Source organism: Cupressus sempervirens, chromosome 1, assembly GCF_028749045.1.
Source record: "Cupressus sempervirens isolate cs-2001-9-10 chromosome 1, ASM2874904v1, whole genome shotgun sequence".
Classification (NCBI taxonomy): domain Eukaryota; kingdom Viridiplantae; phylum Streptophyta; class Pinopsida; order Cupressales; family Cupressaceae; genus Cupressus; species Cupressus sempervirens.
In genome coordinates, this window is record NC_143118.1 from 121915907 (window position 1) to 121931271 (window position 15365).

Consider the following 15365-nt stretch of genomic DNA (forward strand, 5'->3'; position numbering starts at 1 on the left):
TTGAGTAGAAAAAGGAGTTAACTGATTTAAATCATTTTTTATCAATAGTGAACTGAAAATTTCCCTTTTTGAACTGAAGAGAGATTTTGTTGAGATATTTAATTTAATAAAATGAGATATGCTCTCATAATTACTTTTTCTATTTAATTAAATAATCTTTAATTAATTAGAGACACTTTTCTTATTTAATTATGTCATGCCCCAAATTTACCCTAAATGTACATTAAGCACAATTTTTTTAAAAAAAAATTATTATTATTATTATTATTCTTAATTAATTAATTTCAGAGGCCTAAATAACCTCCAAAATACATATGTTACCCTAAATGTACATTAAGCACAATTATTTAAAAAAAAAATTATTATTATTATTATTCTTAATTAATTAATTTCATAAGCCTAAATAACCTCCAAAAGACATATGTGTGTTACAACTATATCATCACTGAGTTGGACATCCCTCTGACATCTACTGACCCAGGGTTTGGAAAGAGAATACTCATACCTACTACTTCAATCTGTACTCCACATTTCAATGTCATCATTACTAATTTGTCATATGAGTTAACATTTCTTCAATGCATGTAACCCTCGATTAACCATCCATTAGAACTATCATCAACTTTGATGCCAACTATGCTACTCTAGGCAATCGATTCAAATAACAATATATACATAATTAACACTTTTCTAGAGTATTTAAAATGTTCCCAAAATCAATGGCTGTATAATTTTTTTTTTCATATCCCAACTTACATCTTTCATTGACATAGTTATTAAGATTGAATTATCTATTTATTATTCATATTATATCTCTAATGCAAGTGACATCACATTTTAATATTAGGGTCAATACCTACTACAATTGAAATTTTAGTGAAAAGAATGATCAATTCATTTATATAAACATATATCATAAAAGAATGATTTTAAAAGATAATCTATCCTTACTAATACTAAGGTAACAAAATGAATGCATATGAACATATTAACTATCCATCGATCTATAATACCCTATAAGTCATAGTCCATTAACTTGACCCCACCCACATTTCTTTTAAGAAGATGAAATACTTTTTCTCTAGCAAAGTTCCAAATCACCCTACTACCCATGTGCTACTACCCCATAATCTTCTTCACTTACCCATAGACCAAGCGAATTCCTTGGGTTTCTCTCCATGGTGGACTCACTTACCAAAGTTTTGGCCAAGACAAGCATAGGCGCCTTTTCCATGAGTCAAATCCTATTAATTTTAAGCTAGAAGATATGCATTTCAAATTCCCATGTTAAATCGACTTGCTACTTGGTCCCATATTGTTGGCAGCATGGAGTTTATCCTAGTCTTAATTAGGTGGGTGAAGAAAGACATATAAAATGCCATAACTTCTTCCAAGGCAAATCAAGGCATCAAGGACAAAATGGAAGCCATTCCCTCTTGTCAGAATTATGTCATAAACTTGCACGGTATTCCGATATAATATTTGAAGGCACAAAGCGCCTAGGGAATAGGTGGATGAAATAAGTCTTGGTCATGTTAGAGAAATAAAATACCTTGGTCTCCATAGCATATCAAATTGTTTTCTCATTCACCAACCCATGCTAGCCTAGGGTAGATAATATAGTAGGTTGTTTGTCACACTATGTCTTGTTTAAAATATTACTTGGTGCTAGTTTAGGTTTGTTTAACATGAGCATTGTATATATTTTTTTAAAAAAGTTTCTTTTGATTTGATAGGGTGTTGACTCGAGTTATTTGTCTCATATGACGTCCCTTCTAATGCAATTAATATGATGGTTAGTTTATTATGTTAAAATATGCTTTATAGGTTATAGGGTCCTAGGAGTCTAAGGAATACTCTTGAATATTTTAATGTCTATATTAAGAGAAGAGATTTATTTTACTTTATCATACATTTTCCAGAGGATAAAATGTGCACCTACAACAAGCTTATGTCTTAAGTCTTGTATATTTTATATCATCACTTGATTTTCTTCTTCTGTAATCTAGGATATTCAAGGTAGGTTATTGCAAGGATAATTAGGAGATAATTATAAACTAAGTATAGTTTTAAAATTGTGATTCATTTAGTATTCAAAACATTAACTTAATCCAATAACTCAGCATTTCAAGACAAGACTTTATATGAAGTTATCTGGATTATCCCTATCTATGAATTATGAAATTTAGAAACCATTTTCTCAACATTATCTTCTTATGCAGATCTAGATTTGAATGTACATTCACAATAGGTAAACAATGGAACTAAAATGATAATAGCAATCCACCAGGATAATCCTTCCTATGAATATTATCTCTTCTATGATATCAAATTTCTTTTGCATTCCACTCAAGAGCATCAAGTAATTTGGATCTCTGATTGGTGTTACCATCCAATAAAACAACAATATTATTACAATGAATTATCTTCAGTGATACGCTCATGATACACAAAAAGGTGGTGAAGTCAACATATCATAATATACACAATAGAAAATACTTTTACTACACATGAGCACTCACAACCTTTCCATTGACAATCAAACCAAGACAGTAGCTTTCTCTTACAATACATTTAGACTCACATAACAAAATGGAGTTTTTCTGTTTATCTCATCTCAATGCAATATTGTCTTCTCCTCCTATGCACATGGAAGATAACAAGGACTCCAAGTTTCCAAGATTTTTCTCTAAGAACTTGCAAATGCATCACAACAAAACAACAAGGACCATGGGTACTTTCCACCCAACCATAGGCCTCGAAGAGACCACCCCCGCGCTAGGGGAACAAGGCTCAAACAAAATCCACATACACACTTGTAAGAAACATATACACCACATAACAAAACTGCAGTAAATCCCATGCCAAGGATATTTCACAAAGGCTCACCGTGTGAACCTTGAACATAGGGTGAAGGTAAGTGTAATTTCATTTAATTATTTTAAAATTCTTTTTGAAACTAGTCAACTCAAGTCAACCGTGGTTAAATTTGGTCAACTTTTGGTCAAACTTGATCTTTGCGTATGTGAAAATGAGCAAATGTGAGTATGAATTCTAACAACAATTCGATGCAAATTCTCATTCAACCTTTCAAAATGAAGAGATGAGGATCTCTTAAATAGACTTTTCCTGAATTCATCAACAGTTGAGATCGATTTCAATCAACGGTCAAGATTAAAGGTGAAGTACAGTCAAAAAGAGAGATTTCCAAATTAAAGGGAGTTAACAAATTTAATTTGAGTAAAATAAGGAGTTAACTGATTCAATTTGAGCAGAAAAAGGAGTTAACTGATTTAACTCATTTCTGATTAATAGTGAACTGAAAATTTTTCTTTTTGAACTGAAGAGAGATTTTGTTGAGATATTTAATTTAATAAAATGAGATATGCTCTCATAATTACTTTTTCTATTTAATTAAATAATCTTTAATTAATTAAAGACACTTTTCTTATTTAATTAGATAACTTCATTTAATTAATTAGGAATGACTTCTCATTTAATTAAATAACTTTGTTTAATTAATTAGAATTAAGTACTCCATTTAAATAAATAATTTCATTTAATTATTTCAAAATTTATTTCGAAACTATTCAACTCATGTCAACCGTGGTTAAAACTAGTCAACTCTTGGTCAAACTTGATCTTTGCGTATGTGAATATGAGCAAATGTGAGTATGAATTTCAGCAACAATTCAATGCAAATTCTCATTCAACCTTTCAAAGTGAAGAGATGAGGGTCTCTTAAAGAGACTTTCCTGCAATTCATCAACAGTTGAGATCGATTTCAATCAACAGTTAGGATTAAAGGTGAAGTTCAGTCATAAAAGGAGATTTCCAAATTAAAGGGAGTTAACAAATTTAATTTGAGTAAAATAAGGAGTTAACTAATTCAATTTGAATAGAAAAAGGAGTTAACTGATTTACCTCATTTTTTATCCATAGTAAACTGAAAATTTCCCTTTTTGAATGGAAGAGAGATTTTGTTGAGATATCTAATTTAATAAAATGAGATATGCTGTCATAATTGTTTTTTCAATTTAATTAAATAATATTTAATTAATTAGAGACAATCTTCTTATATAGTTAAATAACTACATTTAATTAATTAAGAATGACTTCTCTTTTAATTAAATAACTTTGTTTAATTAATTAGAAGTAAATACTCCTTTTAATTAAATAATTTCATTTAATTATTTCAAAATTCTTTTCAAAACTAGTCAACTCAAGTCAATCGTGGTTAAATCTGATCAACTTTTGGTCAAACTTGATCTTTGCGTATGTGAATATGAGAAAATGTGAGTATGAATTCCAACAAAAATTCGATGCAAATTCTCATTCAACCTTTCAAAATGAAGAGATGAGGGTTTCTTAAATAGACTTTCCTATAATTCATCAACGGTTGAGATCGATTTCAATCAACGGTGATGATTAAAGGTGAAGTTCAGTCATAAAGGGAGATTTCCAAATGAAAAGGAGTTAACAAATTTAATTTGAGTAAAATAAAGAGTTAACTGATTCAATTTGAGTAGAAAAAGGAGTTAACTCATTTAACTAATTTTTTATCAATAATGAACTGAAAATTTTTCTTTTTCAACTGAATAGAGATTTTGTTGAGATATTTAATTTAATAAAATTAGATATGCTCTCATAATTAATTTTTCTATTGAATTAAATAATCTTATATTAATTAGAGGCACTTTTCTTATTTAATTAAATAACTTCATTTAATTAATTAGGAATGGATTCTCATTTAATTAAATAACTTTGTTAAATTAATTAGAAGTAAGTAGTCCATTTAATTAAATAATTTCATTTAATTACTTCCAAATTCTTTTCGAAACTAGTCAAGTCAAGTCAACCATGGTTAAATCTGGTGAACTTTTGGTCAAACTTGATCTTTGCGTATGTGAATATGAGCAAATGTGAGTATGAATTCCAGCAACAATTCGATGCAAATTCTCATTCAACCTTTCAAAATGAAGAGATGAGGGTCTCTCAAATATACTTTCCTAGAATTCATCAACAGTTGACATCGATTTTAATCAACGGTCAGGATTAAAGTTGAACTTCAGTCATAAAGGGAGATTTCCAAATTAAAGGGAGTTGACAAATTTAATTTGTGTAAAATAAAGAGTTAACTGATTCAATTTGAGTAGAAAAAGGAGTTAACTGATTTAAGTCATTTTTGATCAATAGTGAACCGAAAATTTCACTTTTTGAATTGAAGAGAGATTTTGTTGAGATATTTAATTTAATAAAATGAGATATGCTATCATAATTACTTTTTCTATTTAATTAAATAATCTTTAATTAATTAGAGACAATTTTCTTATTTAATTAAATAACTTCATTTAATTAATTAGGAATGGCTTCTCATTTAATTAATTAACTTTATTTAGTTAATTAGAAGTAAGTACTCCATTTAATTAAATAATTTCATTTAATTATTTTAAAATTCTTTTCGAAACTAGTCAATTCAAGTCAATCGTGGTTAAATCTGGTCAACTTTTGGTCAAACTTGATCTTTGCGTATGTGAATATGAGCAAATGTGAATATGAATTCCAGCAACAATTCGATGTAAATTCTCATTCAACCTTTCAAAATGAAGAGATGAGGGTCTCTTAAATAGACTTTCCTGGAATTCATCAATGGTTGAGATCAATTTCAATCAACAGTCAGGATTAAAGGTGAAGTTCAGTCATAAAGGAAGATTTCCAAATTAAGGGGAGTTAACAGATTTAATTTGAGTAAGATAAGGAGTTAACTGATTCAATTTGAGTAGAAAAAGGAGTTAACTGATTTAACTCATTTTTGATCAATAGTGAACTAGAAATTTCCCTTTTTGAATTGAAGAGAGATTTTGTTGAGATATTTAATTTAATAAAATGAAATATGGTCTCATAATTACTTTTTCTATTTAATTAAATAATTTTTAATTAATTAGAGACACTTTTCTTATTTAATTAAATAACTTTATTTAATTAATTAGGAATTGCTTCTCATTTAATTAAATAAATTTGTTTAATTAATTAGAAGTAAGTACTCCATTTAATTAAATAATTTTGTTTAATTATTTTAAAATTTTTTTCAAAACTAGTCAACTCAAGTCAACCATGGTTAAATTTGGTCAACTTTTGGTCAAACTTGATCTTTGCGTATTTGAATATGAGCAAATGTGAGTATGAATTCCAGCAACAATTCGATGCAATTTCTAATTCAACCTTTCAAAATGAAGAGATGAGGGTCTCTTGAATAAACTTTCTTGGAATTCATCAACAGTTGAGATCGATTTCAATCAACGGTCAGGATTAAAAGTGAAGTTCAGTCATAAAGGAAGATTTCCAAATTAAAGGGAGTTAAAAAATTTAATTTTGAGTAAAATAAGCACTTAACTGATTCAATTTGAGTAGAAAAAGGAGTTAATTGATTTAACTCATTTTTGATCAATAGTGAACTGGAAATTTCCCTTTTTGAACTGAAGGGAGATTTTGTTGAGATATTTAATTTAATAAAATGAGATATGCTCTCATAATTACTTTTTCTATTTAATTGAATAATCTTTAGTTAATTAGAGGCACTTTTATTATTTAATTAAATAACTTCATTTAATTAATTAGGAATGGCTTCTCATTTAATTAAATAACTTTGTTTAATTAATTAGAAGTAAGTACCCCATTTAATTAAATAATTTCATTTAATTATTTAAATTTTTTTTCAAAACTAGTCAACTCAAGTCAACCGTGGTTAAATCTGGTCAACTTTTGGTCAAACTTGATCTTTCCGTATGTGAATATGAGAAAATATGAATATGAATTCCAGCATCAATTCGATGTAAATTCTCATTCAACCTTTCAAAATGAAGAGACGAGGGTCTCTTAAATAGACTTTCTGGAATTCATCAATGGTTGAGATCAATATCAATTAACGGTCAAGATTAAAGGTGAAGTTCAGTCATAAAGGAAGATTTCCAAATTAAAATGAATTAACAGATTTAATTTGAGTAAGATAAGGAGTTAACTAATTCAATTTGAGTAGAAAAAGTAGTTAACTGATTTAACTCATTTTTGATCAATAGTGAACTGGAAATTTCCCTTTTTGAATTGAAGAGAGATTTTGTTGAGATATTTAATTTAATAAAATGAGATATGCTCTCATAATTACTTTTTCTATTTAATTAAATAATCTTTAATTAATTAGAGACACTTTTCTTATTTAATTAGATAACTTTATTTAATTAATTAGAAATGGCTTCTCATTTAATTAAATAACTTTGTTTAATTAATTAGAAATAAGTACTCCATTTAATTAAATAATTTCATTTAATTATTTCAAAATTCTTTTCGAAACTAGTCAACTCAAGTCAACCGTGGTTAAATTTGGTCAACTTTTGGTCAAACTTGATCATTGTATATTTGAATATGAGCAAATGTGAGTATGAATTCCAGCAACAATTCGATGCAATTTCTAATTCAACCTTTCAAAATGAAGAGATGAGGGTCTCTTGAATAGACTTTGTTGAAATTCATCAACGGTTGAGATCGATTTCAATCAATGGTCAGGATTAAAGGTGAAGTTCAGTCATAAAGGAAGATTTCGAAATTAAAGGGAGTTAACAAATTTAATTTTGAGTAAAATAAGGACTTAACTGATTCAATTTGAGTAGAAAAGGTAGTTAACTGATTTAACTCATTTTTGATCAATAGTGAACTAGAAATTTCCCTTTTTGAACTGAAGAGAGATTTTGTTGAGATATTTAATTTAATAAAATCAGATATGCTCTCATAATTACTTTTTCTATTTAATTAAATAATCTTTAATTAATTAGAGACACTTTTCTTATTTAATGAAATAACTTCATTTATTTAATTAGCAATGGCTTCTTATTTAATTAAATAACTTTGTTTAATTAATTAGAAGTAAGTACTCCATTTAATTAAATAATTTCATTTAGTTATTTTAAAATTCTTTTCGAAACTAGTCAACTCAAGTCAACCGTGGTTAAATTTGGTCAACTTTTGGTCAAACTTGATCTTTGCGTATTTGAATATGAGCAAATGTGAGTATGAATTCCAGCAACAATTCGATGCAATTTCTAATTCAACCTTTCAAAACGAAGAGATGAGGGTCTCTTGAATAGACTTTTTTGGAATTCATCAACGGTTGAGATCGATTTCAATCAACGGTCAGGATTAAAGGTGAAGTTCAGTCATAAAGGAAGATTTCCAAATTAAAGGGAGTTAACAGATTTAATTTGAGTAAGATGAGGAGTTAACTGATTCAATTTGAGTAGAAAAAGGATTTAACTGATTTAACTCATTTTTGATCAATAGTGAACTGGAAATTTCCCTTTTTGAATTGAAGAGAGATTTTCTTGAGATATTTAATTTAATAAAATGAGATATGCTCTCATAATTACTTTTTCTATTTAATTAAATAATCTTTAATTAATTAGAGACACTTTTCTTATTTAATTAAATAACTTTATTTAATTAATTAGGAATGGCTTCTCATTTAATTAAATAAATTTGTTTAATTAATTAGAAGTAAGTACTCCATTTAATTAAATAATTTTATTTAATTATTTCAAAATTCTTTTTGAAATTAGTCAACTCAAGTCAACCGTGGTTAAATTTGGTCAACTTTTGGTCAAACTTGATCTTTGCGTATTTGAATATGAGCAAATGTGAGTATGAATTTCAGCAACAATTCGATGCAATTTCTAATTCAACCTTTCAAAATGAAGAGATGAGGGTCTCTTGAATAGACTTTCCTGGAATTCGTCAACAGTTGAGATCAATTTCAATCAACAATCAGGATTAAAGGTGAAGTTCAGTCATAAAGGAAGATTTCAAAATTAAAGGGAGTTAACAAATTTAATTTTGAGTAAAATAAGGATATAACTGATTCAATTTGAGTAGAAAAAGTAGTTAACTGATTTAACTCATTTTTTATCAATAGAGAACTGGAAATTTCCCTTTTTAAACTGAAGAGAGATTTTGTTGACATATTTAATTTAATAAAATGAGATATGCTCTCATAATTACTTTTTCTATTTAATTAAATAATCTTTAATTAATTAGAGGCACTTTTCTTATTTAATGAAATAACTTCATTTAATTAATTAGGAATGGCTTCTCATTTAATTAAATAACTTTGTTTAATTAATTAGAACTAAGTACTCCATTTAATTAAATAATTTCATTTAATTATTTTAAAATTCTTTTCAAAACTAGTCAACTTAAGTCAACCGTGGTTAAATTTGGTCAACTTTTCGTCAAACTTGATCTTTGCATATGTGAATATGAGCAAATGTGAGCACGAATTCCAACAACAATTCGATGTAAATTCTCATTCAACCTTTCAAAATGAAGAGATGAGGGTCTCTTAAATATACTTTCCTGAAATTCATCAATGGTTGAGATCAATTTCAATCAACGGTCAGGATTAAAGGTGAAGTTCAGTCATAAAGGAAGATTTTCAAATTAAAGGGAGTTAACAAATTTAATTTTGAGTAAAATAAGGACTTAACTGATTCAATTTGAGTAGGAAAAGGAGTTAACTGATTTAACTCATTTTTGATCAATAGTGAACTGAAAATTTCTCTTTTTGAACTGAAGAGAGATTTTGTTGAGATATTTAATTTAATAAAATGAGATATGCTCTCATAATTACTTTTTCTATTTAATTAAATAATCTTTAATTAATTAGAGGCACTTTTCTTATTTAATTAAATAACTTCATTTAATTAATTAGAAATGGCTTCTCATTTAATTAAATAACTTTGTTTAATTAATTAGAAGTAAGTACTCGATTTAATTAAATAATTTCATTTAGTTATTTTAAAATTCTTTTTGAAACTAGTTAACTCAAGTCAACCGTGGTTAAATCTGGTCAACTTTTGGTCAAAATTGATCTTTGCATATGTGAATATGAGCAATTCTGAGCATGAATTTCAGCAACAATTCGATATAAATTCTCATTCAACCTTTCAATATGAAGAGATGAGGGTCTCTTAAATAGACTTTCATGGAATTCATCAACGGTTGAGATCAATTTCAATCAACGGTCAAGATTAAAGGTGAAGTTCAGTTATAAAGGAAGATTTCCAAATTAAAGGGAGTTAATAGATTTAATTTGAGCAAGATGAAGAGTTAACTGATTCAATTTGAGTAGAAAAAGGAGTTAACTGATTTAACTCATTTTTGATCAATAGTGAACTGGAAATTTCCCTTTTTGAATTGAAGAGAGATTTTGTTGCGATATTTAATTTAATAAAATGAGATATGCTCTCCTAATTACTTTTTCTATTTAATTGAATAATCTTTAATTAATTAGAGACACTTTTCTTATTTAATTAAATAACTTTATTTAATTAATTAGGAATGGCTTCTCATTTAATTAAATAATTTCATTTAATTATTTTAAAATTGTTTTCGAAACTAGTCAACTCAAGTCAACCGTGGTTAAATTTGGTCAACTTTTGGTTAAACTTGATCTCTGCCTATTTGAATATGAGCAGATATGAGTATGAATTTCAGCAACAATTCGATGCAATTTCTAATTCAACCTTTCAAAATGAAGAGATGAGGGCTGTTGAATAGACTTTCCTGGAATTCATCAACAGTTGAGATCGATTTCAATCAACGGTCAGGATTAAAGGTGAAGTTCAGTCATAAAGGGAGATTTCCAAATTAAAGGGAGTTAACAAATTTAATTTTGAGTAAAATAAGGACTTAACTGATTCAATTTGAATAGAAAAAGGAGTTAACTAATTTAACTCATTTTTGATCAATAGTGTATTGAAAATTTCCCTTCTTGAACTGAAGAGAGATTTTGTTGAGATATTTAATTTAATAAAATGAGATATGCTCTCATAATTACTTTTTCTATTTAATTAAATAATCTTTAATTAATTAGAGGCACTTTTATTATTTAATTAAATAACTTCATTTAATTAATTAGGAATGGCTTCTCATTTAATTAAATAACTTTTTTTAATTAATTAGAAGTAAGTACTCCATTTAATTAAATAATTTCATTTAATTATTTTAAAATTCTTTTCGAAACTATTCAACTTTTTGGTAAACAGATTTGTCACAGAAGAATTTTCCCAATGGAGTGTATGTGGCAAATCGTTCACAACAGTTGGATAAGCCCTTGATATCCGGCCTTCCTTTGCGTTGGGTGGGGCAGCTCCCTCGTAAGATATAATTTTTAAAAGGTTTTTCAATTAAAGGATCTAAAACTTCAAAATTTAAGAGAAAGTTGTGGAAGGTGAATGCACCACATGCCCTCACAGCCTTCGGAGATTAACAAGATCGATAATAGAGATACCCAAGAACTACGCTTGAAAGCAACCTGTATTATTAAGCACATTCATTATCATCTGTAAACATTTGCATAGCACCATGAGAAGTTCCACTACAATGTATAACAATTTGGATTTTAAAATAAGAAACCCAAAGTAGATCTCATTTCATTTCCTTGCACCAAGAAAAACGATAGAGATTTTTCAATTCAGAGATAAAAAGTGTACATACTTTCCAAAATTTATCCCTAGATCAAATTTTCAGCATAGTGTTCCCTTATTTTTCCAACCAAAAAGTCCTTTTACAAAGCTTAAAAGAGCCCTTATATAGACATAGAGGTTAATAACCACCTTTCTATAGTTAGTAACTACCCCTGAAATACGTGATTTGGGTGAGGTTAATTAACCTTTGCAAAATTAACCTCAAATGACAAAGATCATTGATTGGAATGTATGACTTGGAACATGTCTTCAGACCATCGAATCATTGATTTGCTGAGTTATTTGGAACATGTATTCAGACTCTTCTTCATGATCATCGCCAAGTTTGACAAAGAAATAATCATTCACAACATCAATTGCTCATGCACTGACCGTAGTTTAGATAGTGATGCTACAATCTTGTCTTCCCATTGATATAATTTATAGAAATTTTCAATCCTTTGGAACTGATTTTGATGAGTCATTATCATATCCACCTGTTAGCTGCTGCATCTATGGATTGTTGCAGATTTCAACAACAGTATGATCTACAATACCATCAGGGCCTACTAAAACTGGTGGAATGACCACTGCTTTGGCATTTCAGCATTACATCTTGCACTTCTAATAGAGTAGAAACAATAACATGGCCTACCAATGCGCTTAGCATATTACCCAATTAATCCATTTTGTAATAAGAGCATTGCTCAAGTCTAATCAAGAGACAGTTAGACACCCTTTCATCACAAGTTTTCAGTCAGCTGCTCAAGTCTCTAAGCATCTTGTCTACTCTCTCCCTCTCTTCTGATGTGAACATTCCTACTCTGCTCCGCTCTTTTAGTGCAGTCCAAGAGACAACATCTCTCTTTGAAATACTATCAAATATATTCTTTGCATCATCCAACCTCTTGCATTTAGCATATATTTTTTGTAGGATGGCATAAAGTGTAGTACTGTGCTGTTCCAGTTCAAAAAGAGCTTCCGCTGTGCATTCTCTGAGCTCTATATTGCCATAACTTCGACAAGCTCCAAGTAGTCCTCCCCATAAATTGACATTTGGTTCAAAAGGCATGTTTTCAAATGCAATCTCTACATCTTCTACGCTTTCACATTTTTCATACATGTCTAGCAGGGCACTTCTAGTGAAAATATTCAACTCGTATCCACTTATAATCGTGCAACTATGGACTTGTTTTCGTTGATTAAGTGCTGCTAATCTTGCACATGCTTTGAGAATACTAGCAGAGGTTGCCTTGTTGGCTTTGACATCCACCTTATGCATTAAAGAAAACAATTTCAATGCTTCCTCACCTCGGTTAACCTGGGAATATCCCGTGATCATTGCAATCCATGAAATTTGATTGCTATCAGACATTTTGTCAAACATTTTGTGCACATTCTCCATATAACCACATTTAGCATACGTGTCAATAAGTGCATTTCCCACGTGGTTATCCAACTCAAAACCATTTTTTTATGATATAGGAATGCATTTTTATCCCTCATTAGTAGGCTGGCACAAGAGCTAAGAACACTTGAGAAGGCAAATAGCACCTGATCAAACCTCGCTTGCTGCAGATGTCTAAAAAGTTTCAAAGACTCTTTAGCCTGTTCATTCCATAGGTACCCTAAAACCATAAAATTCCACAAGATTTCTTTTCATTCGGGCATTATATCGAATAGAATCAGTGCATCCTCCAGCTTTATGAATCCGTTCTCTTCAACAGAGAAATGCTTGACAGCCAAGTGATCTTCCCAGTCATTTGTCAAGCTCTTGTAGAAAGGAGCATACTCTTCCTTAGTAATCTCCTCTGGCTTCCTCATCCAGATTGGTCTCTGCTTGTTAACTAGGGTCCATTCATGAGAGACTTCCTTCACTTTTTTTTTTTTTTTCCTTATCCTCCTCCACTTCTTCAATATCGCCCTCCTGTTCCTTCTTTTTCTCCTCTTCCTCTTCGTCATCACTGACCTCCTTCTCCATAGTCTTCTTAATCCATAGATAAATCAGATAGTTGATGAACTCAGAGTGTTTCTTGATCAAATCCTTTAGCCTCCGCTCTTCAAGATATTCCATCTAGTCCTCTTTCAAAAAGAGAGTGATCTTAGTTCCTTTGCCTAAAGGCTCATCGCTGACATCCCTGGTAATAGTGAAGGAACCCCCCGCCTGAGACTCCCAGATGTACTGCTCATCATCATTGTGCTTTGTGGTTACAATTACCTTCTTTGCCACCAGATATGCAGAGTAAAACCCCACTCCAAACTAACCAATCATGCTTACATCCGCCCCAGCCTGCAGGCACGATGTCCACTTCACACTAATACTATTACCATGTAAAAAAAATTGGCGAGATATTGCTTTGCTCACCACAACTACAACACACGTGGTCATAATCATTAGCACCGCTGGAGAGGAGGCTGAGCTAACCAACCATAATTCTTGCTAACAACCACGAACTACAGCCCACCACTTGAATGCCTCACGGTCCTCCTTTCCATGAAGCAATCCATTTTATCCCGTCCCGAAAGCATTTTAGGAATCTCCTTCATTTCTAAATGTGGGGTGGTCAACATTCTGAAGCACGTAAACCTCGGTGGCCATATGCAGACACAGACTGACACCTACAGTTGCAATGCTTGACCACATTCCCTCAGAGCCATGAAAGGCCACACCAGGCAGCACGCATCCCAGAAATGTGCAGAAAATGAGTCGAGCAATATCGACAGACAGTTGCCTGTTCAACAACGTTTGCAACTCCTTGGGTGTAAAGAAGCTTTTCTTCATCTTCTATCTGGCTACTACCTTATTAAAAATGTTGCATGTATCACCTTACCAGGTTAATAACTACCTTATAGAGGTTAATGAAAACATATTCTTGGTAGCTCTCATTAACCTTTTGAGAGTTAGGTTAGGAAAAATGTGTTTTCGAATGCTATCATTAACCTATAGGAGAGGTTAAGAAAAATGTATTTTTGGTGGTTAACATTAACCTTTTTCTTGGAGGTTAAGAAAAACACGTTTTTGGTGGTTAAAATTAACCTTTTAAGAAGTTAAAGGTTAATAAATACGTGTTTTCGTCGGCAATCATTAACCTTTATATCTTGAGGCTCAGAAGCTAGATTTCAATGATCTCAAGTGCTGTGCAGAACTGCTAACCAGCTGGGGACATGGAGACTTAAAGACTTGCAAAATTTCATAGATAGAATGATCAATTTAAGGCTTAAAACCAAGCAAGTTTTAAATACTAATCATGGCTCGTAGAATTAGAACAAATTCTATAGTCAGGCAACAGCTGGCTCTAACTGGGGACAAGGACTGACAAGGGACGAAGCTCGAATCCAGAATGAATAAAGTAGTTCCTTATCCATTGGGTTGTGAAATAGAGTCATTTGAGGGACCAATTTACAAAAGAGGGAACAAAAACCAAAAATAGGACAACAAAAAGAAAGGCTAAAACAACACCAACTAACAAGAGCACACCAAAAATGAGACGACCTATATACAAAAAGGTGTACGGACACCTTCTACTGATGATAATGTTTTAGGTGTTGCCCATTATAAGGTAAGGGCAATGGGGTACCACTCAAGTATGACAAAATAAAAGATTTCTTTCCACATACCTCTTTGATCTCAAAAGGGCCTTTGCATAAGGAGTCAAATTTTCCATGTAATCCTTTTGGCTCTCTGCGCTTATCCCAAAGCAAGACAAGATCACCTTCTCAAAACATCCTCTGCTTAGCCTTTTTATCAAATAACTTCTTGACACGGGATTGATGTTCCTGAATTCTATCAACAACCATCTCTCTTTCTTCTTCCAACTTTGTCAAATACAACATTCGTTTCTCAAGAGCACCTTT

At 30.5% G+C, this 15365-nt stretch overlaps 1 protein-coding gene across 1 annotated transcript; it reads right to left on the reverse strand.

The window, feature by feature from the left end:
- Positions 1 to 12267: 12267 nt before the first annotated feature.
- Positions 12268 to 12915, reverse strand: LOC149576483 (pentatricopeptide repeat-containing protein At2g33680-like). Its single transcript, XM_089794562.1, has one exon. It carries the CDS (start codon positions 12913 to 12915, stop codon positions 12268 to 12270), a length of 648 nt encoding a protein of 215 aa, XP_089650688.1.
- Positions 12916 to 15365: the final 2450 nt, after the last annotated feature.